At 39.5% G+C, this 27,175-nt stretch overlaps 1 protein-coding gene across 1 annotated transcript; it reads left to right on the forward strand.

Annotated features, from left to right (window-relative positions):
* The first annotated feature begins 23,564 nt into the window (after positions 1–23,564).
* Positions 23,565–26,649, forward strand: LOC138887967 (uncharacterized). The gene is made up of 5 exons (XM_070169760.1): positions 23,565–23,999; positions 24,111–24,947; positions 25,064–25,166; positions 25,273–25,535; positions 26,494–26,649. The coding sequence occupies exons 1-5, from the start codon at positions 23,565–23,567 to the stop codon at positions 26,647–26,649; spliced, it is 1,794 nt and encodes a 597-aa protein (XP_070025861.1).
* The last annotated feature ends 526 nt before the right edge of the window (positions 26,650–27,175 follow it).

Here is a 27,175-nt window from a genome sequence, read left to right on the forward strand (position 1 = left end):
ATTTTTGAATTTTTTGGGAGTAATTCTCATATAAGGCAAAAATCACGTGCTTACAATGGCGCAAGAAAATCAAGGCCTTAGCACAGTCTTGGGTAGATGCTTTATCTTTATCTTTAATGGCCTCTCCAAGACCCATTGCATCTAAATGAATTTCAGCATCCAATACCCATGTCATATAGTTCTTGCCCGAAATTTCAAGGGCAACGAACTTTCTTTTCATAATATCAGACATAATTTAAAAAAATACAAATTTGAGAAAAATTATACCTTAATTTTCTCAAAGATCTTCTTGAGATGGTAGAGCCTCGTGCTGATAACGTGTTATAAAATATAACCCAAAATAACAATATAGAACAAGCAAAAACAAACTAAGAGATATAGAGAGAAAGAGAGGAAGAGAGATTCTTATTTCTTCTTCAATTGTGTGTATTTTCCTATCTATTACAAGGCCTTTATATAGGCATAAAAAGTGAAGAAAATATGTCATGGAATATGTCATTGAACATACAAAATATGTCATTGAATATGTCATTAAGCATTTGAGATGAAGATCATGGAAGAAGAGTAGACATCCACCATAATGTGATATTTATCATACCAAAAATAAAATACTACGATTATTGCTATATTTTTCGGTCTTGATTTTATTTTCTCAATGCAAATTTATTGTCTACAAAAAAAATTTAGAATTGACTTAAATACAAGCTGGAGTTTTACACTGATTTTGCGGGTCCCATGGGAGCTGCTTGTACAGTCTCGCGAAAACGAGAATATCTCTCTAATCCGATATCGTATTGATGTACAATTAAATGAGTTAGAAACTAGACTCATAGATCTTCAATTTGGTACGTAGATCACCCGTATTCTAAGTATATTTCGAGAAAAGTTCAGCTACATTTGACCTAATTTTTAGCACATTTATGAATGTAACTTGTGATGACCTTTGCCAACTTTTGTTGCACAACTCGCTTGACTTTAAAATATAAAACACGACTATCATATGACTAAAATAACTCATAAACTAACCTCGTTATAATGTTAAGCACCCTAGTCTCATTCCAAAAGTACATTTTATAACATTTCAACTAGTCGACTTTCGACGAAACTTATTTTTTTCAATTTGTTTAGCTTCTAAGCCTTCCAACCCTTTTGGTACTTGGTATTCATGATCTTAAATATTTGTAACCTCCACGGTAACATGATTAACTTACTTTGTAAACTTTTTAAAAATAATTTTATTTCTGAACTTACATCAATTGACTTACGACGTACTCTTACATATCAAAATATGGGTGTAACATAAGGTATTAGTAAATGGTGTATATAATAGGGGTAGTTATTTTTAATATTCACAAAACGACTTGAGGCCACCAATATTTCGTTTCATTGCTCTCCAGTCCTCGCCTACAATTGTTTCTGATGTGTGATGCAATCCCAGGACACTTGCTTTCACTTGTGATACAATTACATTTGTTTGCCTTTTTCTTTTCTAATTTGGGACATGTAGATGAGAGATAACTAGAGGTGGCAATTTGAGGTTGGGCTGATTTTTAGCTCAAATTAATCCATGAGTAATTTTGCTAAAATATCTTTAAAATATTTTTTTTATTTGATATGTTGTATATGGCCATAACAAAAAGAAAAAAAAAAGAGTCTTATTTGATCATTAAACAATTCATAAGAAAATAATATACATTAATTAAAGCTTGGTAAATGTTGGGCGGGTTGGACTATGACTCAAATTTTAGCCCAACTTGACCCAACCCATTTCAGGTTTGGACGGGTTATTGACCCGCCTATTTATTAATTCAACCTATTTTGACCTGTTCAAAATCATTCCTACCCATCCATTTGACACCCATAATTAGATTAGAAATAATTAGTCTTTTTGTCCTTTAAATTCAGCTTGATGAGAATAGGGAAGGACCTAATCAGATTTGTAATGCTTGCAAGCTGGAAGTAAGGATCAAAATCCGTAACATATTTAGTTTTGTAGACAAAAACCACTTAGGAGAGTGATGAGATAACAAAAATTTCTTTACTCTTAATTGAATGTATCATATTCGAACAATAAAAATGAAGAATTTTTGATTGAGAACGCTTTGCTTCCCTTAGTAAACTTACTCGAATTCGTGATAGTCAAGTTAGTAAACTTTTGATGCCAAACAATTAATTTTAAAAAGAGAATGTCCGAATGGTGAACCCCTTAAAATTTTGTGGATGGGCATTTAACATTGTTTTCACTACCCCAAAGTCTCCTTTCTTCCTTTTGTTATGCAAAAATTATTTTACTATGCTATAGTTATAACAATAGTCATATTGACCAAATTTTATAAAACTTTCATCTAGAAAGTCTATTGCCCTTGACATTATAAATTCCCCTATTTATGTAATACATTTTATATCATATACTGTATAATATATTTTTACTTAGGTATTTTACTTATAACTAAAATAACTTATATTATTTGATTTATTATTTTATAATATATTCGACATTTAATTTTTCCTTATTAATTCTCAAGATATATAGATAGCATTACTAAATCTGTTAGTAACATTATTGTGAATAAATCTCAAGTCAACATTCTTAACCATACCTATTGAAATATCTTTAAAACAAAATCATAAAAATAAAGCTCACAGATTTATCAGCCAGGCAATATTTGTTAATCAAATAAATAAAATATTCACATTTAGCACACTGACTCATCAAATTAACATTTTCAAAAAAAAATATTAATAGATAAAAGCTTTAGACTTAATATTAAACACAAATATTTTTGAATTTTTTAAAAAGTTTTACTTATTATAAAAAAATATCATTTGTTAACTAAATTTTTTATTTATTATTTCAAATAAATATTTTTGTCGTTTTTATGTTTCAATATATGTTCATGTTTGAATATGATTAAATAAATTGAGTGCTATGACAAAATTAAACGTACGGATATATTATAAAATAATGAATAAAATAATATAAATTTATTTTAATTATAAGTAAAATACCTAGATAAAAATATATTATATAGTATATAATATATAAGGTATTAGATAATGGGAGAATTTAGAATGCCAAGAGCATAATTAACTTTTCAGGTGAAAGTTTATAAAATCTGATCAAAGTGACTATTATGATAACTAGAGCATAATAAAATAATTTTTGTATAACATAAAAAAAAATTAAATAATAAACACAAGATTGAATGACTTTTAATTAATAAAAAAAAAGTAACTTTAGGGTAATTAACGACACATGAACCATGACATTTCACACTACTAAAATTCCAAAGTCCCTTTAATTCTTTAATGAAAAAGTTGTACTGCAGCCTTCTCCTTGCTGTACAGACGTTTCACAAGGTGACACCTAAACACTTATTTTTGTTATAAAAGAATTGCTAACTACCAAATCATTCCAAAATAATATAATTTAATAGTAGGACTCGGATTCATTCAGTTGTTTAGTGTTTAGATCTTAACTTAAAACATGGAGATTGGAGAGTGCTACATTAGTTTGTTTCGACTTTCATCTCAATCTCATGATTTAATTTTTGTGTGCATATCCAGTTGTATGATAAGTATTGATCACGCCCAACTATGCCTTATAAAAAGAATAAGCGGACGTTGCAAATATAATCTAAGTATTTAGCACAGAGTCAAATCTACAGAGAATTAACCGATCAATTACTTTTGTTAGACTCACTAAATTCTATAAAATCAACTTTCCAAATATTTTGAATAACAATTGATTATATTTTTACTAACTATAACTGAATGAAATTAAGTAAACTAAAGACTAACTATGATTGAGTTGTAAATAATTAAGAGAAGGATCTAAGGTTGTGATTTCCCCAATTGATGGAATCCTTTCCTGTCATATATCATACAGATTTGCATAGTCATCTCTATCAATCATGAGCACTCTTACTACCGTAATTCTCTCCCGAGTAATTACGACAATTTACTAGACGCACTCTCCCGTGTTACGCTAGCTAGCCTTTATTACAGCTCACTTTAGATCACACCCAAGGCTCTGTTATCCCTAATCTTGCCTTTAAACCCTCGGTTAGTGATTCCTCATATACTTTGGGAGTGGTGTTGCTCAACAATTACGTAAATTTACACTCTTTCCCGAGTAATACATACTAAATAGGCGCAGCTAATTGAGGATCCTATCAATTAACTACAACAAGAACGTAGTTGAACAAACAGAGATTAAACCGCGCAAACTATATTAACATAATACGAAGTTCATCCTTCAACAGGTTCCATCAAAACCCTAGACTAAATATTTAGCTACTCATAGCAAAGCAAGCTAAAACCACAAAAGTATTCATAATGTGCAAATAAAGGTAACAAAGAGAAGATTGAAAAACTCTAATGGTTGATTGCTCTTCTCACACTTGTTCTTACCTCCAATTCAGTCTAAAAACAAGCTCAACCTTTGCTTGAGCGAGTTTGTTGAGTTTATAAAGGGTTAGGATAAGTTTTCCCCGATTTACACTTTAGTCCCAAAATTTTTGGGCGATTACACAGTTGACCGCGACCGCGGCAGAACGCAGCGCGACCGCGGTGAAATGCAACTATTCTACCTCAATCGTTTGGCCTACCACGTTCAGCCGCGGTCGACCGCAATCGCGGTGGCCTCTTGTCCAGTCCTCCTTTGCCTCTTTCTTGCTTATTTTTGTTTGGGTTCTTCTTGATTGACCTTATATCCACATTATTGACTCCAAAACACTCCATAGTTTCTTCCTAACTTGGATTAGTTCCTGCAAAGCAAAAGAACACCAATTAGAGTATTTTGTTATTATTTTGCCTTTAAAACAACAATAAAATATGGTACATTTAGAGTGTAAATAGCGTCTATATAGCATACTATCAACACTCCACACTTAAACCGTTGCTAGTCCTCTAGCAACAAATCACACTCTATAGGCCTAATCGTCATTGGGTCACTTCCCTACTCCTTATACGAAGAATAGTTCACATGGATAGACCACTTCAGCACAACCTCCTCAGCTCAAGAGTGGACTCCTTTCTAGTCACGCAATACCCGTAAATAGCTCTTCTACTCTCAGTCAGAGGTCCAGACTTACCTTACCTTCATGAATCATGTGTTTATTCACTACAAAAGAGACTTATATCGTTTACAAACCACACACTGAGGAATTCGAATACAACATTTCACTCACTTTCCAAACCAAACGAGGCTACCATTTCGCTTTGCACACACACATGGCAAGTTGTAGGCATTGAATGTTAACACATAATACATAAAGCCTCACTCACACATGGAACATGACTCAATTCAGTTAGGATCATCAGACACTCTATTCTAAGTACTTGAGCCATTCAAGAACACATAATTTAAGGCCTTCTTTGAGTAAACTAAAGAGCCTAAGTGTCATACTAAAGCAGTCTTTATTCAAGGTACCATAGAGTTAAGGATCCCTATTTCCATTTTTGTTTCTCGCCCAAGACTTCCTAAACTAAAAATAAAAAAAAAACTAACTACATCCGGTTCAAATAGAAATCCTTGGAAAAGAACCGTGGTTTAAAGAAAAACCAAGGGGGAGTTGATACACTACCTAACAAATGAAAATCTTTTGTTTTTTTTTGTTCGACTTAAATCCCTCAAGAGACCGTCGAGAGGTGTCCGTCTTCGGTCCAAGTTGACGTTAACTAACATAAACCAACAATACCAAACAAAAACAACACCATACAAATTTATACAATTTATACAACAACAACCATCCCCCACCCCACACTTAAAGTTTTGGCATGTCCCCATGTCAAAGAATGTAAAGCAGAGTAAGGTAAGGGGACTTCCCTGTGTTCAATCCTGATTAGAGACGGTGCTAGGATCGAGGTGACACGCTCTTCCTAGTGACCGAAGCCAGCCCGTGATCTTTTTCTCCGACCTAGCATGTTGAGTAGTCAAATTGTCAACTCTAGTACCCAGGTCAGTGACTGAAGTGCGGAGGCCAGCCATTTTTTGCTCCATGGCTGCCATGCAGGTACTTCGGCGGGCCTGTGATGGGCCCTCCTCATCAGTAATCAGCTGTGTTGGGGCGGCAGCGTCCTCAGCATCCTCACCAGCATCATCCTCATCATCAACCACTACTACTGGTTCTCTCCCAACTGTGATTTCGCTAGCCCGAAATGGGGCTTTCAATGGCAATTTCCCATCTACTCTGAGATTTTCAGGAATTCGTGCAGCACGACATAGCTTAGTAACCAGAGAGGGGAAGTAACCTTTGAGTACTTCTAGGGAGTGAATGAACATCTCATCATGAAGAAGCTTGGCGACATCAAAATCATGATGAGTCATAAAACAGTAGATAACCGCTGCTCTTGGCCCATTGACATCGGTAGTGTTGTTGGAGGGCAGCAAATGACTGTTGATAATTGTGAGCCAACACTTAGCTTCCCAAGTAAGAGACTGGGAGTTCAGTGTAATTCGGTGCTTTATTCATATTGGCTCCCTATCAGCCACACATATTACTTCAAGAATCGGTGCCTACCAAATAGTTGGGCGGTGATAACCCTGGTAATAATCTGTATCCCTAGTGAATACTGGCAGCCATTACACTCGGCGGATGGCCGCAAGGGACGCATTCACCCGGGTGTTTTGTACTATGACCACCCGATCAATATGATCCAGGCAGTTTGCGAAAAACTCCCTTACTATCAGTACATTTGCCTACTCTGGTTCCACAAAGAAGATGTCCAACTGACACCTCCTCAACTTTGCAAAGATACTTGGGCATTCCACTTGCAAGCCTTGCCGGTCAATATGTACTTCAGGTAAAAATTTCTTGGACTCCTTGGCGTTATACCTGTCCTCAGCTGGTTTGGAGACAAACCTAGCGCAGTCAAACTGTTCCGCACTAGCTTGACCCCGAGCTCTAGAAGAACTGCTCGGTCCACTAGTGGAGGGCCCTGTGCTACTTCTCTTCCTAGATTGATGCATAGTACCTGGGTTAGTAGAAATTGAGATTGATGGAAGATGGAGTCTTGTGGGGGGTGTGTGTGTGTGTAAGAAGAAGGGATTATGTCTTGAAGAGAAGAAGAAGAAGAAGAAGAAGAAGAAGAAGAAAGAGAGAGAAATAGTGGGTTAGGGTTTGTAAAGAGAAGGAATAATGGGGAAAGTGAGGGTGATCGTGTGAAATTGGGTGTTTAAGAGGAGGGGGAAAGAAAATAAAATAAAAAAATCTTGTTTTTAAAAAAATTGACTCACTTGGGCGACAGTGGTTTCGCGAATCACTGCGGTCACACCGCGGCCCCATGAGTGAAGGGGCGTGAAACAGAATGATCTTGTTTTACTGCGGTCGTGCCGTAGTTTCACCGCGGTCGCGGTGGATCGAGAAATCCTAAGATAGAATACTCGTCATTTACCGCGGTCGCAATCACAAGCCCCTTTTTTTATCAGGATGTTAGTTTCCTATACCTCTGGTACAACATCCAACAAAAGACAAGAAAACAAAAGAAATCATGGGTTGCCTTCTACCCAGTGCCTGATTTAACATCACGGCACGACTCAGATGAGCATATTTAAGGCTCGTTCGACCTATGAGGTTCAGTCAGATGGATCACTGACACTTCCCTGGATGCATCCATGCCCACATATAGTTTCAATCTTTGCCCATTGACTCTAACTGTATGAGAGTCTTTATCTGAAGCAATCTCTACGGCACCTGAAGGGAGCACTTCGACCACTCGAAATGGTCCAGACCATCGTGACCTGAGTTTACCTGGAAATAGCCTTAATCTTGAGTTATAAAGCAACACCATATCTCCGAGCTTGAAATTTCTCTCAACAATGTTCTTTTCATGCAACCTCCTCATTCTCTCCTTGTACAACCTCGTGCTCTCGAAAGAAAGATATCGGAACTCGTCGAGCTCATGCAATTTTATGACTCTAGTTGTTCTCGCAGCCTCAATGTCCAGATTCAGCTGTTTCATTGCCCACCAAGCTCTATGTTCTAGTTCCACTGGCAAGTGACAGGCCTTCTCGAATACCAACCTGTATGGTGACATACCAATTGGTGTTTTGAAAGCAGTTTTGATCCACTGGCCTAGAGTGCATCATCTAGCGTTTTTGCCCAATCAGTTCATGTGGTATTCACAGTCTTGGTCAGTACTCTCTTTATCTCTCTATTCGACACTTCGACCTGTCCACTGGTCTGAGGATGATAGGGGGTTGCCACATTATGGCACACATCGTACTTTGCTAGCAATTTCTCGAAGGCTCGATTGCAAAAGTGAGTGTCTCCGTCACTGATAATAACTCTCGGGATCCCGAAACAGGTGAATATATTCTTCTTCAAAAAACCCACCACCACTCTTGCATCATTGGTGGGGAGTGCTTCAGCTTCCATCCATTTGGACACGTAATCTATAGAAACAAGTATATATTTATCGCCAAAGGAGCTGACAAAGGGGCCCATGAAGTCCATCCCCCATACATCGAACACTTCAACCTCTTGAATTGGGTTCCCGGTTCGCTGACATTCATCACAACCCTTCACCCATATATGTGCATCCTTAAACACTGTTGGCCAATAGAACCCTACTTCTAGAACTTTATCTATCGTCCTAACTCCTTCAAAATGCCAGCCATATGCCGATGCATGACATGCCTGCAAAACAGAAGATTGTTCTATCTCGGGGACACACCTCTGGATCATATTGTCAACACAAATTCTAAAAAGATAAGGTTCATCCCAGTAATACATACGGCAATCACGATAAAACTGTCTTTTGCCCAGAGGAAAGGTTATAGGGAACTATACCGCTTGCTAGGTAGTTTGCAAAATTTGCATACCATGGCACTTCCTCAAGGCTTGTGGCGAGTAGCTACTCGTTTGGAAAGGTTTCCAGAATATCCTCTATCTCTACTGAGTGTTCAGCTCCTTAAAGTCGCGATAGATGATCAACAACCTGGTTTTCCGTGCCCTTACGGTCACGAATCTCCAGGTCGAACTCTTGCAGTAATAGCACCTAACGAATCAGGCGCGATTTGGACTCCTTCTTCTCAATAAAGTACCTGAGAGTTGCATGATCAGTATATACAATTACCTTAGAGCCAATCATGTATGATCTGAACTTGTCGAATGCAAACACCACAACCAGCATTTTTCAGTCACAGTGTAGTTTAGCTACGCTCCACTCAATGTTCTACTGGTATAGTAAATTGGGTGCATTAGCTTGTCTTTCTTCTGTCCCAGCACTACCCCCACTGCATAATCACTAGCATCACATATGAGTTCTAATGGTTGCTCCTAGTCAGGGGCAACAACGATGGGTGTTGTGACTAGCCTCTTTTTCAACTCCTCGAATGCTACCCTGCAATCATCAGAAAACAAGAAAGGGTGATCTTTTTCTAACAACTTACAGAGAGGGTTGGCAGTTTTGAGAAATCTTTTATGAATCTCTAGTAGAAATTGGCATGCCCGAGGAAGCTTCTGATTGCCTTGACTGAAGTGGGGGGTGGCAACTTTGCTATCACGTCAACTTTAGCACGATTCACCTCGATTCCCTTGCTTGATACCCGGTGTCCCAAGACTATGCCCTCTTGTACCATGAAATAAAATTTTTCCCAATTAAGTACTAGGTTAGTCTCAATACATCTTTTCAACACTTGGGTCAGATTTATAAGGCACACATCGAATGAGTTTCCCACCACTGAGAAATCATCCATGAAAACCTCCATTATGCGTTCGACCATGTCAGTGAATATGGCCATCATGCACCTTTGGAATGTGGCGGGTGCATTACATAGGCCAAAGGGCATCCTCCGAAAAGCATAAATGCCATATGGGCATGTGAAGGAGGTCTTCTCTCTGTCCTCTGGTGCAATGGAGATTTGATTGTACTCTGAGTACCCATCCAGAAAACAGAAGTAGGATCTCCCTTCCAATCTGTCAAGCATCTAATCAATGAAGGGAAGTGGGAAGTTGTCTTTCCGGGTGGCCAGATTTAAATTCTTGTAGTCCATACAAATTCTTCATCCTGTGACGGTTCTTGTAGAGATCGGCTCATTGTTATCATTTTTGACAACCGTCATACCACCCTTCTTAAGAACACATTGTACCGGGCTAACCGAGTTGTTGTCAGAGATAGGGAAAATGATTCCCACATCCAACCACTTAATCACCTCTTTCTTCACCAATTCCTTCATGTTGGGGTTCAGCCTTCTTTGGTGCTCCCTGGAAGGTTTGTGCCCCTCTTCCAGCAGAATTTTATGCATACAGTATGTCGGGCTGATCCCCTTAATGTCTGCCATGGTCCACCCAATGGCAGTCTTGCGCTCCTTGAGTACATGCAAAAGTTGTTGTGCCTGCACATCTAACAAACTAGATGATATAATAATAGGAAATAAGGAGTTAGGTCCTAGGAACTCATACCTGAGATGGGCGGGCAGTGGCTTCAACTCCAACTTTGGTGGTTCTTCTATGGATGGCTTGGCTGGAGGAGTTTCTCTGTTTTCTAAGTGCAGGGGCTCGAATTCAAGTGTTCTATCCCAAAACCCTCTGCCCTCTAAAGCCAGCACCCATTCTACAAATTCTTCCCCATTCACCTCATCTAAATTTACAAGACAAGTAGCAAGAGGATCCTCAATAGTCAACGTCTCATCATCAGCTTCTACGATCACATCCACGGCATCAATAAGAGAACAATTGGTGATTTCACTTAGGCGCCTCATAGATTTATGCACATTGAATGTTATCTCCTCATCGTTCAACCTCATATTGAGCTCCTCAGTTTCACAATCAATGAGAGCTCTCCTTGTGTCCAAGAACGGCCTTCCCAAAATTATGGAAATATTTTCATCCATCTTGCAATCCAGAATCAAAAAATTTGTAGGGAACACAAATTTACCTACCTGAATGAACACATCATCCAAGATACCAGAAAGTCTTTTCACGGTCCTGTCAGCTAGCTGCAACAACATAGATGTGGGTGTAGCACTTCCAATCCCCAATCTCTTATAGATCACCAGGGGCATAAGATTTATGCTAGCCCTCAAATCACAAAGTGACTTGGTAAAAGCAAAGTTACCAATGGTGCAGGGAATTGTGAAAATCCAGACAACTTCTCAACAACTGGTCTAGTCACCACAGCACTGCAGGTCTGAGTTAGAGTCACTGTGGCCAAGTCTTGGAAATCAAATTTTTGGGAAATCAAGTCCTTCATCATTTTTGCATAACCAGGAATCTCCTTCAAAACATCAACCAATGGAATATTTACCTGGATTTGTTTCAGCATCTCCAAGAATTTCTTGTATTGTTCCTCTTTCTGGTATTTGGCCAACCTCTGTGGGAATGGTGTTGGAGGTCTCTTCTTCCTAATGATTTGGGTATTCTCTTTATCAGACACCACCTCAACTACCGGTTACTGGGCTGTCTCAGCTTCTCTCTCAGCCTTAATTTGTGTGTTGGTTTCTTCCTGGGCAGACTGTACTGTCACCTCTGTCAGTTTTGTTGAATCATCTAGCTCAATGGACATTGGTACAAGTGTCTCAGCCTGTCTGCTCTCTTGAGCCCTATCTTGCTCCAAGTCTAAGTCTCTGCTATTACGTAGACTCACTGCCATCAGCTGCTTCGGGCCTTGATCTTTTGGATTTATCTGAGTGTCTGCAGGCAATGTCCCATGAGGACGATTATTCAAAGACATCGAAATCTAGCCCATCTGCACTTCAATATTCTTTATTGCTGACTCATGTGCATCTACCCTTTCACTCATTTTTGCATTTGACCCAATAACCTGCTGCATCATTACCTCGAGTCTAGCAAACCCATCTTCCTGTCTCCCACCATGTTGCTACTGAGGAGGATGAAAACCTTGCTGCTGATTTTGATTGTTGTATCCCTGTGGTCGTTGGTAGGCACCATATTATTGTGAAGTTGCATACCTCCCATATTTCTATTGTTGAGTTGTGGCTGGACTGGCATGTATGGCTGATTCTGTTGGCCCCAATTCTGACCACCCTATCTCTGGCCTCCATAATTCGACCCATAATTTATGTCCTCCGGGTAGTGATGATGATCACTTTGTGCATTTCATTGGTTACCAATTGGCTGACTAATGCAAGATGTGCATAAGCCCCCATTGGTAGTATCAACAATGTGTACCTGCTGCTTTTGCCCCGACTCTTCCATCTTTTTGGTGAGTATACTCATTTGTGTCATTAATGTGGCCATATTTTCAGCAAGAGTGTTGGATAGATCTAAGAGCACTGAGTGAACTACTGGAGTTATAGGTGCATTCCTGGTTGTCCATCCCGAATTGTTGTGCCATCTTGTCTAGCAGGCTTTGGCTTTCTCTCCATGTTTTGCTTAAGAATACTCCACCAGTTAAAGCATCAACATTAGCCTTCACACTGTCTGTCAAACGCATGTAAAATCGCTGCCCCAACATCTGATCTGGAATACCGTAGTGCGGACATATAACCAACATCCTTTTGAATTATTCCCGTGTTTCTTGCAATGTCTCCATTGATTTCTATTTGAAGCTCAAAATTTCATCAATTTGCTGAGCAATCTTGTTGGGTAGATGAAACTTATTCATAAATTACTTGACTAACTCCTCCCAAGTCGTGATGGAATTAATGGGGAGCGAGTTTAGCCACGTCTGGGCAGCTCTTGTCACTGAGAATGGAAACAACAGCAGCTCTATTGCTTCCTGAGTTACGTTTGGCTGCCTTTGAGTTTTGCAGATTGAAATAGTCCCTTGTTTTGCAATAAGTGCAGGATGTTGTTTGTGATTTGAAACGACTCGGCCTGTATCTATAGGACTAATATCATTGTAGCCAAATTCTCTGTTGTGGGTTGTGCCCAGTCCTATAGAGCAGCCTCTAGCACAACAGGTGCCACTGGCGCCAATGGTGCAGCTGGCTCTAACATGTTATCCCCCATGTCTGGTTTGAGTTGTTCAGTTGATTTTTGTTGTTTGTTTTTCCAGTTGGCCTGATTCAAGGCCTTAAAAACTTTCTCGGGATCTGATAATGCTTCAAATACTTCACCAGTTCTTGATGAGTTTCTAGGCATGCACCTCTACAACCAAGTCAACAAACGTTAAAATTTCAATATATAGATAAAAAATAAAGAAAATTGACTATACTAAAAAAATTTATATTTCTTCCAACTGTAATTGATAACACCGTTAGTTCCCCGGCAATAGCACCAAAATTTGATCACGTCCAACTATGCCTTATAAAAAGGAAAAGCGGACATTGCAAATATAATCTAAGTATTTAGCCAGAGTCGAATCAACAGGGAATTAACCTATCAATTACTCTTGTTAGACTCACTAAATTCTACGTAATCAATTTCCAAAATATTTTGAATAACAATTGATGATATTTTTACTAACTATAACTGAATGAAATTAAGTAAACTAAAGACAAACTGCGATTGAGCTGTAAACAATTAAGAGAAGGATCTAAGGTTGTGATTTTTCCTATTGATGGAATCCCTTCCTGTCATGTATCTTACATATTTGCATAGTCATCTCTATCAATAATGAGCACTCTTACTACCGTAAATCTCTCCCGAGTTACGCTAGCTAGCCTTTATTACAGCTCACTTTAGATCACACTCAAGGATTCATTATCCCTAATCTCGCCTTTAAACCCTCGGTTATTGATTCCTCATATATTTTGGGAGTGGTGGTATTCAAAAATTACCTAAATATGCACTCTCTCCCGAGTAATACATACTAAATAGGCACACCTAATTGAGGATCCTATCAATTAACTATAACAAGAATGTAGTTGAACAAATAGAGATTAAACCGGGCAAACTATATTAACATAACACGAAGTTCATCCTTCAACAGGTTCCATCAAAACCTAGACTAAATATTTAGCTACTCATATCAAAGCAAGCTAAAATCACAAAAGTATTCATAATGTGCAAATAAAGATAACAAAGAGAATATTCAAAAACTCTAATTGTTGATGTTCTTCTCACACTTGTTCTTGCCTCCAATTCAGTCTAAAAACAAGCTTAACCTTTGCTTGGGCGAGTTTGTTGAGTTTATAAAGGGTTAGGATAAGTTTCCCCCGATTTACACTTTAGTCCCAAAATTTATAGGCGATTACACAGTCGACTGCAGCCGCGGCTGAACGTGGCGTGACTGCAGTGAGATGCAACTATTCTGCCACAATCGTTTGCCCTACCGCGTTCCAGCTGTGATCGCGGTGGCCTCTTGTCCAGTCCTCCTTTTCCTCTTTCTTGCTTATTTTCGTTTGGGTTCTTCTTGATTGGCCTTATATCCACATTATTGACTCCAAAACACTCCATAGTCTCTTGCTAACTTGGATTAGTTCCTGCAAAGCAAAAGAACACCAATTAGAGTATTTTGTTATCATTTTGCCTTTAAAACAACAATAAAGTATGGTACATTTAGAGTGTAAATAGCATCTATATAGTATACTATCAAGTATGCTTTATCAGTGACATTTGTTTGCAACAAATTTTAGTAAGACGAAAAATAAACTGCAACAAAAAATAATATAAAGAAAAAAAGAGATACTATTGATAAATATTTGTGAGTACAATTCAATGTGTCCCTTTATTCTCCTCTCTAAAATTCTCCGTGATTCGAGTGCTTGAGAAGCGTCTACATTTTCCAAGAACGTCGAGTAGCACTTTGTTCTTACGGGTTGATCTCCAGGAAGAACTCCGTTGATCACTCCTTTGTCGAAGAACATGCACTTGATGATTGATCTCTCTGTTTGTGGATGCCTTCACCAATTGTGGAGTGTTCTTCTCCAACTTTGAATGTCCTCTGAGAGTTGTGTAACCCCTCTATCTATAGTTGTAGAGAGTGGACAGTCTAGCTACATATGAACTCTCTTGCTTGATTCTGATTGGCCCATGTCATTTTAGCCACTTGGCGACTTGTAGTTGGTTCTTGCTTTTTGACTTGGATTGCCACATCATTTAACATATGGCATCACCTTATTGGCCTACAGTTTGACTGGATATGCCATGTCACTTGCCACGTGGGTACAAGTCTGGGCCATAAGATGAAATGGACCTTGGGCTTGAAAATAATAAAATGGACTAATTTAACTTGTAAAGTCCAAATTAATTATTTAACCCAATTGAATTTAATCCAAATTTTGTATGGATTAGACCTAATAAATTTTATATGTCTACAGATGCCTCCTACTTCAAGATTTGTCGACTGTAGGCTTGTCGAAAGTCGAAGATGGGCTTGAAGTATCCATGAGAAGAACACTTTCTTTCTTGCCCATAAATAAAGGACTTGAATTCTTTGGGAAATCGTGACTCTCCCGTGAAGCCTAAATCGAATTAGAAAAAAAAAATTGACGCCAAGTGTGTTGTACTTAAACAATACTTTATTAGGAACCTTTATAGCAAAATTATGGTACCCAAAACATGGTCACATTGAACAATTTTTGACAATTCCACCAATGATCGATTTCTTATGACAAAATCACGTCAGACTAATGCTTGAAGCTTTCCCCTCGTCCACTTTGACTTGAATTCAAATACATCTTAGAAGTTACCTTCTAATGAATATTTACCATTTAAAACTTTCAATAATTTCCTATTTTACTTTAAGAAGAATTCTTTTTTCATAAGGAAAGTTCCACTATCTTAAACAATCTATATAAGGGATTTTTGTTTCCTTTACCTTGACATATGAGAGTCGTGAACATAGGGTTTCTTTCATGCTTAACACGGCTGCTCATAGTCTACTTTCACTTCTTTCTTCGTTTATTTTTTTCTCTAAACAGAAAGAATATCAACCATGCCCTTTTTAATTGAAGTACCAGTCAGCCATCTTTGTATCCTTGCGAAAACAAATTCATATTTTGCTTTAGGAGACTTCAAATCATAAACCCCTTGCTTATACTGATACTAGACTCATAGGACTGAAACATATCAAAAAATTAGCACGAATCTCCTTTTGTATCAGCTGGAATTAATTTTCAAAGTCGATTTACACGTCTGGCCCCTGTTGAGCTCACAGCTTTGCGCACTCTCAGCAAAAGATTCATATCTTGAGATTGAAGAGTCCAAATCGTGAGCCGCTTGATTCTACCGATTCTATACTCAAATAAATCTAACATAACAAAAATCAAGAGCCAAATTCCTTATGTATTGTCTGGAATTAAATTTTGAATTTGGCATACACGTCTGTCCTGCTGATCTCACAGCTTTGCACACTCTGCGCAAAACAAAAATCGTATCTCGAGATAGGAGCGTTCAAATCACAACCCGTTTGCGGCTCTGAAAATTAGATTCCTGGATTTACAACATATGTAGAAATCACAGTCAGGATGTCCCTAGGTTTTCCCAGATAATTTGCTGAATCTAAAATATGAGTTCCGACATGCTGGCTCGAGTTTTCAGCTTTGCGTGCTCTTGCTAAAAAAATGCATATCTCAAGATAGGAGCATCCGAACTACAAGCTGTTTACACCACTGGTAAGAAGACTCAGTGAGATGCAAAATCTATAAACGTCTAAGCTCCTGCCCATTTGATCCAGACGCAACAAATCTTTGATCAATCAAGTGCCGAAATCGAGAGGATTGTTCGAGCATCATATTTCTTTTTTTTCTTTTTTTTGTTGCAGGCTCGTAGATGATATACATGGCGAGTTCTCCAATATGCATCATGAGAAGAAGGGTATGGTCACCACTCCTTTTTTGTAGGTTCATGAAGCATATGATCCATCGAGATTTGATGGAGAAGTGCACGTCACAATGCTCACCATGGCGAGTTTTTGTTGCAGGCTCAAAGATGATATACATGGCGAGTTCTCCAATATGCATCATGCGAAGAAGGGGATGTTCACCACTCTTTTTTTGTAGGTTCATGAAGTGTATGATCCATCGAGATTTGACGGAGAAGTGCACATCACAATGCTCACTATCCGCATTGAAGCGTCGTGTCATTGATACTTATACTTGCTGCTGAATCAAAGCTTTGTGTCATTGGCACCAATCAATCATGTGGGATCAACAACTTCGTATCACTAGCATCGTGTCAGTGGAAGAAGAAACGTCATGCTATGGCACCGATATCCATTAATCAAGTTGATCGTCGTGCTACTCGCACTGTATCTGCAAAAGCGTCATCTTGTTGGCACCAAGGGCTCCAAAATCTTTTCTTAATTTTGCAGGTTTTCAAGAGAGTATAACAGCAACTTGGTACATCCCTTCTTGCAGCTTGACGAGAGATATTTAGAGTATTCCTAAGCGAGCTTGATCGACGAGCCATATCCCCACTTTGCGACATACGAGCGAGAACATGGTGCATCTCAGCCTTGCGACTTGGCAAGAAAGAGGCTTGGAGCTCGACCGACCATATTTCATCCTTGGCGGGCTAGTGCTTGTTGAACCTTTGCAAAATTATTAATTCCTTGATGTAGGAGCAATGAAATCTGAAGCTTCTTGCTTTCAAAGAATCAAAACTTTAAATGTTACATCCTTTAAAGAATTCACGGATAAATTCCTTGAGGATTAGCCGGAGTCGACTTTTGAAGCTGGTATACATATCTGACATTTTGACTTTACAGCACTGTATGTTGTCATCAAAACATATATATCTCAAGCTAGGAATGTCTAAATCGAAAGTCATCTACGCTATTGTAAAGAAGACTCGGAGATAATGTAATCATCAAGATGTCATAGAAACATTCCTAGCAGATTGTCTACAGCAACTTTCTGAACTTGACCCATCTGTCCGCGAAATTGCTTTTCAGCTTTGCGAGCTTTGGTGGAAAAATTCATATCTCAAGTTAGGAGACTCAAAATTGGGATCCGTTTGCGCCATTAGAAATTATATCATAGAGCTGCAATACGTATGAGTTTTGTGGCAGAACTTCTTTCGAGCTGGAAACAGAAAATTCTCAAAATCCACCTAGCTGCAGTAACTTTCAGATTCATGTAGTTCCGACAACAAAAATCGTATCTTGAGTTAGGAGCCTCCGAATCATAAACGGATCATGTTATTGGAAACTAGACATCTAAATCAACAAAATATAAAATGTTTGGGGTAGAACGTCTTCCGGATGGACCACAGTAGTTTTCCAAATTAGATCTCGTCATCCGTTGAGTTCGCTTCCCATCTCTATGCTCTCTGAGTTGTCCTATGAATGTTGTTGTTTTATTGAAATTGACTCTACAGTCTTAAATATAGTAACTTTAGCTATTGTTCTTCACAAATCTTATCTTTTTATTTATTTCTTTTGCAGACTTGCAAAGAAGTTCAACGAGTCTAGATATCAGTCTGAGATGTCATACAAGATGCGGAGTCACCCCTTCACCAACTGTTGCACTTGATTTGTTGACGGTTTTGAAGTTTATCAATGGCGGCTCCCATGGAGATTGAAGGTTTTTTCAAGAGAGATGACTTATTATATATGAGACATTGAGGATAGTGTGTTAAACTGTGGACATCATATGGACTTGGAAGAAGCATTCAAGACGAGTCGACCACAAAAACTAGGTTACGGTCATTTTCATGACTTAGGCTTTTGTATAGGAAAACGTCTAATTCCTTTTGTCTCTACATTTTTTGATGTATCAACTTTTGTACTATTGAAGCAATAAAATATCTTTTATACTTCAAAGCAAATAGTCTCTTTTCCTCATAGATATGTGCCTCTACACTTGGAAGAAATAATGTAATGATCTGATGTTGCTAACTTTTATTTTTTTAAAACTCATGCGACTGAACTTAGAACGAAACTCTAAGATGCCTACGTTCCTCAGTGAAGAGGATCAAGTCATAACTTAGTTCAGAGGGATGAGTTGTTTTTGGTCTTGACTTTTGCCTAAGCCGCTTCTTTCGAGGTTTTCAACCTAGTAGAATCTTTTTTTTTTTGTCATACACAATTTAGACTCATGTGGGCAAGGAGTGTAGCAACGTGCAGTTTACGCTCATGCATCAAGAAGCATCATGACTTGCAGTTTAGGCTCATACATCGAGGAGCGTTGGTGACCTTCATGGGAAGTACTGCTTCAGAAATTTTCCGTTGATCGGACCAACTCTAAGACCATCCTTATCAACGATTTTGTATGCTCCACTTGAATAGGCTTCTTTCACAACATACGGCCCATCCCATTTTGAGGTAAACTTGTCACCTATGCGTTTGTTGAGGATTATGGGTCGTCGAATAGCTAGGACTAAGTCTCCCACTTGGAATAATCGTGGCCGCACTTTTTTGTTGAAGGCTCTAGCTAGTCGAGCTTGATAGCACTCCAATTTTTGTTGTGCTTCTAATATTTTCTCATCCAATGCCTCTAATTCTGCTAGGTGAAGTTGAGCATTCTCCTCAGACGTGAGTCCTTCTTGGATTGCAATCCGCAATGATGGAATTTGTTGCTCCAACGAAAGGACTGCTTCCACGCCATATACTAAAGAGTAAGGAGTTGCTTGTGTAGCAGTTCTGAAGGTTGTCTGGTATGCCCACAAAGCTTCACCAATTTTCTTATGCCAATCTATCTTGTTCTTTGCAACAAATTTCTTCAAAAGGTTACCAAGCGTCTTGTTAAAAGCTTCAGCAAGGCCGTTGGCGGGTGCATTATAAATTGAAGATTTATGTTGTTTGAAACTGAACTTCTCGCATAGACTCTTCACGAGCTTGTTGTCAAATGGCGTTCCATTTAGTGATTATGTATCTTGGTATGCTGTACCTAAAAATTATATATGACTTGATAAAATTGACAATGGTTTCCTTTTTCACCTCCTTGAGTGGAACAACTTCAGCCAATTTAGAGAAGTAGTCAGTAGCGGTCAATATGTACATCTCTCTCTTTGATGACTTTGGAAGTGGTCCAACAACGTCAAGTCCCCATGCATCAAAAGGCCATGAAGCTACAGTTGGGTGAAGAGGATCTGGAGGTTGGTGGATGTAGTTGGCATGAAATTGACATGCTTAACATCTTTTGGCATGATCCATGCAATCCTTCACCTTTGTCGCCTACTAGTAGCCCATCCTATTGATGAGAAAATGGAGCTTGGGACCAGATTGGTGTGGTCCACATGAGCCAAAATGTACTTTCTCCATCGCTTGGCGGGCTTCTTCTTTTTCAAGACATCCCAAGAATAGTCCTTCAAAAGAGAGGCAAAACAATGTCCCCTTATAGAAGATGAATCGTGGTGCTCTTCGTTTGATGTCTGTTCTTTGTCGCGGATCTTCAGGTAACTTTCCATGTTCAAGGTACTCTATCAGTGGTTGCCTCCAATCTTCTTCTTCAATCATCACTCGAACAGACGTGTGATGGCTTTCGTTAATTTGAAGATCTAGAAGTCTAAGAATAACCCATTAATGACATACGTATACCTTTGTTGACTCATTCTCTCCAAGTGCCATCGTCGTAGCCAAGTTAGCCAAAGCATCAACCTTGTGATTTTCTTCTCTAGAGACATGGTTTAAGAACACTTGGTCGAATTTTTCAAGTAAACCAGAAGCATATTGATGGTATGGCAATAGATCTTCCTTCTTTACCTCGTAACTCCCCAAAAGTTGGTTGATGATAATCTTAGAGTCGACGTAGATCTCCAACTGTAGAATCTTCATTTCTAATGCCATTTCGAGACTGATGATCAAATCTTGGTACTCTGCGGTATTGTTGGAGTGTGTTTCACCTAAAATAAAGGAGAATGGCAAGACTTGTCTTTATGGAGAGATCAACACAACACCTTCCCCCGCATCATTACGACGTGCAGATCCATCAAAGAACATTGTCCATGGTGGAAATTCTTTGATGAAGAAAACATCTTCCTCTGGAAACTCATCTGAAAGCTCCCATTCTACCGGAAGAGGGTGATCAGCCAGAAAATTAGCTAGTGCTTGTCCTTTCACAGCTTTTTGAGGTGTGTATGTGATCTCATATTGGTTAAACAATATGGACCATCTTGCTAGGTGTCCAGAAAGAACAAGTTGAGTCATCACAAACTTCACGGGATCTGCTCAAGAGATAAGTTTGATGGTGTATACTTCAAAATAATACCTTAGCTTCTTTATTCCATAAAGTAACGCTAAGCATATTTTCTCAACAAGTGTATAGTTCAACTCAACTCCTATCAGAGTTCGACTAAGGTAGTACAAGGCTTGTTCCTTTCCTTCCTCATCTCTTGAGCAAGTGCTGCTCCAAGTGAACGTTCATGTGCCGTGATGTAAAGTATCAATGGCTTCCCAAGCATAGGTGCCCCTAACACAGGTGGATTCAGCAAGTATGTTTTAATGCTTTATCCTTCCTCAATAGATGATTGAAGGGATGACACCGTCCGACTAGGATGAACCTCCGGATGAATGCTAATTTTCCTTAGAGACTTCGAAGCTCTCTTACGTTCTTTGGCTTGGGCATTTTTTGAATGGCATCAATCTTTGTAGGATCAACTTCAATTCCACAATGACGCACAATGAAGCCAAGAAACTCTCCTGAGGTAAATTCAAATGCACACTTGAGTGGATTCATCTTCAAGTCGAATTTTCTTAACCTTTCAAAAACAATTCGAAGGTCTTCAGGGTGATAACTGATAACTAGGGAATATGATGCATTTACACTCCTTCTTGCTTAAGTTTTGATTAGAAATATGTACAAAATAGTCCCACACAAGTTGTGCTTGATTGTAGGTATGATCAACAAGGTGAGAAGATGTCAAAGATCAGCTCAAAAAGGAGTGAAACTTGCACAAGTACCAAGACAAGACAAAGCTCAGTCAAACAGGGCCAGTACGGCCGCACATCATTCTGTGTGGTCTGCATAAGTGAAGTTCAGAGAGGGTGTTATTCAGGACAAAAGGCAATGCGGCCGCAAGGGGTTTTGTGTGGTCCGCATTGGGATCATTGTGGCCGCACTGGATTTAGTGCGGTCCGCAGAGCCAAGGTTCAGAGAGGTGGTGTTTTGGAGGTCGAAGATAAATGCGGTCCACGGTCTTTTTTGTGCGGACCGCAATGGAAGCCACCGCGGCAACACTCGATTTCGTGCGGTCTGCATTGCCCAAGTTCAGAGAGCTGGATATTCAAGTCTAGAGCCTTAGTACGGCCGCACTTGATTTTGTGTGGTCCGCACTAGCCCCGCAGGGGTATTTTGTCCAAGAATTTTAGCCTAGTATAAATAGATTATTTTCCCATTTTTAGGTCATCAGATAGTTTTTGTATTGGGATGCGCTCGTGACTTCGCTTATTTTATCTATTTTGAGTAATTTTAGCTTCATTTCAACATTGAATCTTCAAGTTTAACTTAGTAATTAATTAATATGAGTTTTTCTTTACCTATTTCTTTGTTTTCTTCGCTAATTTTGAGTAGCTAGACCCATAAGCTAGGGTTGTGGCTCAACCCTAGTGTGGGTAATTGATGGGTTCTGTTTTGATGTGTGATTATCTATGGGTGTTTGATATTTGGACTAATTTCATGTTTAATTGCTGAATTAGTGGTTGCAAACACTAGTTTGTGTTTAGTTGACTTTGGCTCTTCTTGAGAAAGAGAGCCTAAGTCTCTGAAATTGGTCCAATGAGGAATTAGGGCATACTCAAGAGATTGATAGCCCCAATTAAAGGGTTAAACCTAGAGATAGTAATACCCGACTTGAACCTTGATTTTTTGTGCAAATTTGCATACCCAATTGGTTTTGAGAAAGTCAATTCGTGCAAAAATCACTCGAACTACCGAGAGGTATAGAGTGAGTAGAATCGTGCAATAGTTTAACCTTAGCTTATTTTAGTTTAATTGAGCATTGTAGTTTTATAAAATTAGAATCATAATCCAAACCAAAAATGTGTAAAAGTACAATTTGGAGAAAATACACAACTCCACTTTAGATAAACACCCAACTCCAATATCTAGCTCCCTGTGGAAATCGATCCCGACCTTAATCGGGTAAAAGCTACTTCGACCTCTCTCGCTACTCCATAGTAGTGCAGGGTTGGCCTTGATCACTTTTTGGTGCCGTTGCCGGGGAGCTAACGGTTTTGGCTATCTATCTACATAGTTTTGTGTATTGTTCTTCTTTCCTTCTGTGTTACTAATTTGTTTGAGTCGCAACTTCAGGTACAAAATGGTAGCAAACTTAAACAATGCACCTTTTGCAGATCTTCCGCCGGGGGAGGAAGTAGATGACAATGTTGAAGATGAGGTCCCTATTGTGCCTCAAGGACAAAGGAGAGGCCGCCAGGCCAATGATAATATTCCAGACCCTCCCCCGCCACCCTCAAGAGTGGCTCCTCGAGTGCTTCCAAACCAAGGCTATGCAAGTGCAATTGTCCCGCCCCGGATCCGGGCGGCCAATTTTCAAATAACCAATGTGATGCTGACATTGCTAGAGCAGCGTGGGTATTTCATGGGCTCTGCAAATCAAAATGCTTATAAACATCTCAAGGGGTTTGTGGATACCTGTTGGGGGAGCAAGCAATCTAATGTGTCCGAGGATGCATTACGGTTGAGACTCTTCCCATTTTCACTTAGAGGGAAAGCACTTGATTGGCTTGAGCGACTTCCCCACCATTCCATCACTACTTGGGATGAGTTGGCGGATAAGTTCATTGCAAAAATTTTCTCACCAAGGCATATGGCTACATTGAGAGATGAGATCTTGGCGTTCAAGCAAGAGCACACGAAACATTTGCATGATATTTGGGAGCGCTATAGAAAAATGGTGAAGGAATGCCCCAACAATGATATGACTGAGGCGATGATCCAACAAACCTTCTACCGGGGCATTAACATAACAAACCAATGCATAGTGAACCGACTTGTCGGGGGAAACTTTATGAAGTTGTCTTATGATGAGGCTTGTGACATTCTTAACGAGATGGCTGACACTTCTTATGCATGGCAAAGTAGAGCCAATGTGCCCCATGGTGACCCCACGGTTACTCATTTGCACAAGGAGTTATATGATCATGGGCATGCTATAGCTAAGTTGACAACTACGATGAACCAACTAGCAAAGGCACAGTTGCAACAAGTTCAAAATCCTCGCCAAATGAATGCCATGGAGGGGGTTAACATGCTTGTCAACAAAAGAAAACAAAGAGGTCAACAGAACCAAGGGAATTCTGAGCAATTTGACAATGATTGTGGTGGATTTCAAGATGATGGTTTTGATGGGTAGAATGAAAAGGTGAAATACGTGAATAATTATGAAGGCCAAAGAGACAATTCTTCCAACCAACAACAATGGAGACCCCAAGGCAATTGGGGCAATCAACAACAACAAGGCAATGGTAATTGGGGGAACAACAACCAAAACAATAACTGGGGCAATCAGAGCAACAATCAAAACAGCCAAGGAAATTGGAATGGTAATAACAACAATTGGGGTGGTAACAACAATCAAGGTGGATGGAATAATGGAAATCAAGGAAACCGAGGGCAAGGCTTTCAAAGGCCCCCAATGTACCAACAACCGAAAAATTCACCCCCATTTCCATCTCAAGGTCCTAGTTCTTCTAGCAATGATATGGGTAGAATTGAAATGATGTTCGAACAAATGATGAAGAAGAATGCGGATTTGGATGCTCAGTTGTCTTCTCACAATACTTCCATTAGAAATTTAGAGGTGCAGCTAGGCCAAATCTCTCAGTCCTTGAATACTCACCCTAAGGGTGCTCTACCAAGTGATATGGTAGTGAATCCGAAGGGCGGGAAAAATTATGTCATGGTGGTAACTACAAGGAGTGGACAAGGCGGTGATGTGAATGCCTCCAAACAAAAGCAAATTTTGAGTGATGATGTTGAGTTGCAAGAAGATGAAGTTCCTTTGGTGGTTGAAAATGTGATTGATGATAATGCGAATAAAGAAGTGAGGATTGATATTAAAGATGCCAAGGTGGAAACTCAAAATAATGTGAACCCGTCTAGGGAACACATAATAGACATGCCGGAGCCAGTTGTGCCGAAAGCCAAGGCTCCTTTGCTAAGGCCACCTCCGCCTTATCCTCAAAGGCTCGTAAAAAAAATGAAAATCGGTTTAAAAAGTTCATTAACATGATGAAGAGCTTATCCATTAATGTGCCTTTGGTGGAGACTCTTGAACAAATGCCGGGCTATGCTAAATTCATGAAGGACTTGGTGAAAAAGAAACGGTCCATGGATTGTGAAACTATAAAGATGACTCACCAAGTTAGTGCAATAGTGCATTCAATGGCCCCGAAGCTTGAAGATCCTGGTGCTTTCACCATTCCTTGCACTTGGAAGTGCGGACTTTGCTAAGGCTTTATATGATTTGGGGGCTGGTATCAATTTGATGCCTTACTCAATTTTCAAAACTTTAGGTATTGGGAAACCTAGGCCGACTTCCATGAGATTACAAATGGCAGATAGAACGATGAAGAGACCATTGGGTATTATTGATGATGTGCTTGTCCGTGTGGACAAATTTATCTTGCCAGCTGACTTTGCGATCTTGGATTGTGCGGTGGATTATGAAGTTCCTATCATATTGGGGAGACCTATCCTTACTACGGGGAAGGCCTTAGTTGATGTGGAAGTAGGGGAACTCACCTTCCGAGTGGGTGCTGCAAAATTGGTCTTTCATGTATGCAAGCCAATGAAGTAGCCCAACAGTTTCGATGTGTGCTCTTTTGTGGATCTTGTCACGGTAGTGATAGTTGATGATACCAGTGCAATGATCAATGTGGAGGACCCTTTGGAGGCCGTATTGTTGAATCCTGATGTCAATGATGATGAGGGCCGAGTTGAGTGTGTGAATGCTTTACATGAAATGGGATCTTACCCTTACCAGCCTAGGAAACTCTTTTTGGATCTCGAGAGTAGGAAAACTCCACCAACAAAACCTTCAATTGAGAAGCCGCCGGTGTTGGAGTTGAAACCATTTCCCCCACACCTCAAGTATGAGTTCTTAGGCCCTAGTTCTACTTTTCCAGTTATTCTTTCCTCTTATATTACTAACATGTAGGTTGATGCCACATTGGCGGTGCTTCAAAAGCGGAAAAAGGCAATTGGAAGGACTCTAGCTGATATTCGGGGAATAAGCCCCACATTCTGTATGCACAAGATTATAATGGAAGAAGATGCGAATCCCTCCTTGGAATATCAAAGGAGGTTGACAGAGGCAATGCAAGAAGTTGTGAAAAAGGAGGTGATCAAGTGGTTAGATGTCGGGGTATCCCATCTATGATAGCTCTTGGACTTCGCCGGTGCAATGTGTACCGAAGAAGGGCGGCATGACCTAGTTGTAAATCACAAAATGAGTTGATTCATACCAAAACCGTCACCGGTTGGAGGGTATGCATGGACTATCGCAAGTTGAATAAAGTGACCCGTAAGGATCACTTTCCATTGTCTTTTCTTGATCAGATGTTAGACTGACTTGCTAGGTGTGCCTTCTACTGTTTCTTGGATGGGTATTCTGGGTACAACCAAATCTTAATTGCTCCAGAAGATCGGAAGAAGACCACATTCACTTGTCCATATGGCGCATTTGCCTTTCTCGAATTCCTTTTGGGTTGTGTAATGCACCGACTACATTCTAGTGGTGTATGATGGCCATCTTCACTGATATGGTGGAAGACATTTTGGAGGTGTTCATGGATGACTTTAGTGTTGTGGGTGGTTCATTCGATGAGTGCTTAAAGAATCTTGATAGAGTTTTAGCCCGCTATGAAGAAACCAAACTTGTTCTCAATTAGGAGAAATACCACTTTATGGTGGAAGAGGGCATAGTTCTTGGGCATAAAATTTCAAAGCATGGTATTGAGGTAGACAAAGCAAAAATTGATATGATTTCAAGGCTCCCTCCCCTACATCTGTCAAGGGAGTTAGAAGATTCTTTGGGCATGTGGGGTTTTACCGGAGATTTATCAAAGACTTTTCAAAGGTAGTGAATCTATGTAAGCTATTGGAAAAAGATGCCAAGTTCGTGTTTGATGAAAAATGTATGCAAGCCTTTGAACTTCTCAAGCATAAGTTGACCACCACTCCTATCATTACCGCACCTAATTGGAGCTTTCCCTTTGAGCTCATGTGTGATGCGAGCGATGTTGCAGTTGGGCGGTTTTGGGTCAAAGAGTGAACAAAATATTTCATCCAGTGTAATATGCGAGCAAGACAATGAATGATGCTTAAGTGAACTACACGATGACCGAGAAGGAACTTTTGGCTATTATGTTCGCAATGGAGAAATTTCGACCGTATCTCATGGGTCCCAAGGTCATA

Source organism: Nicotiana sylvestris, chromosome 3, assembly GCF_000393655.2.
Source record: "Nicotiana sylvestris chromosome 3, ASM39365v2, whole genome shotgun sequence".
In the NCBI taxonomy this organism is placed as follows: domain Eukaryota; kingdom Viridiplantae; phylum Streptophyta; class Magnoliopsida; order Solanales; family Solanaceae; genus Nicotiana; species Nicotiana sylvestris.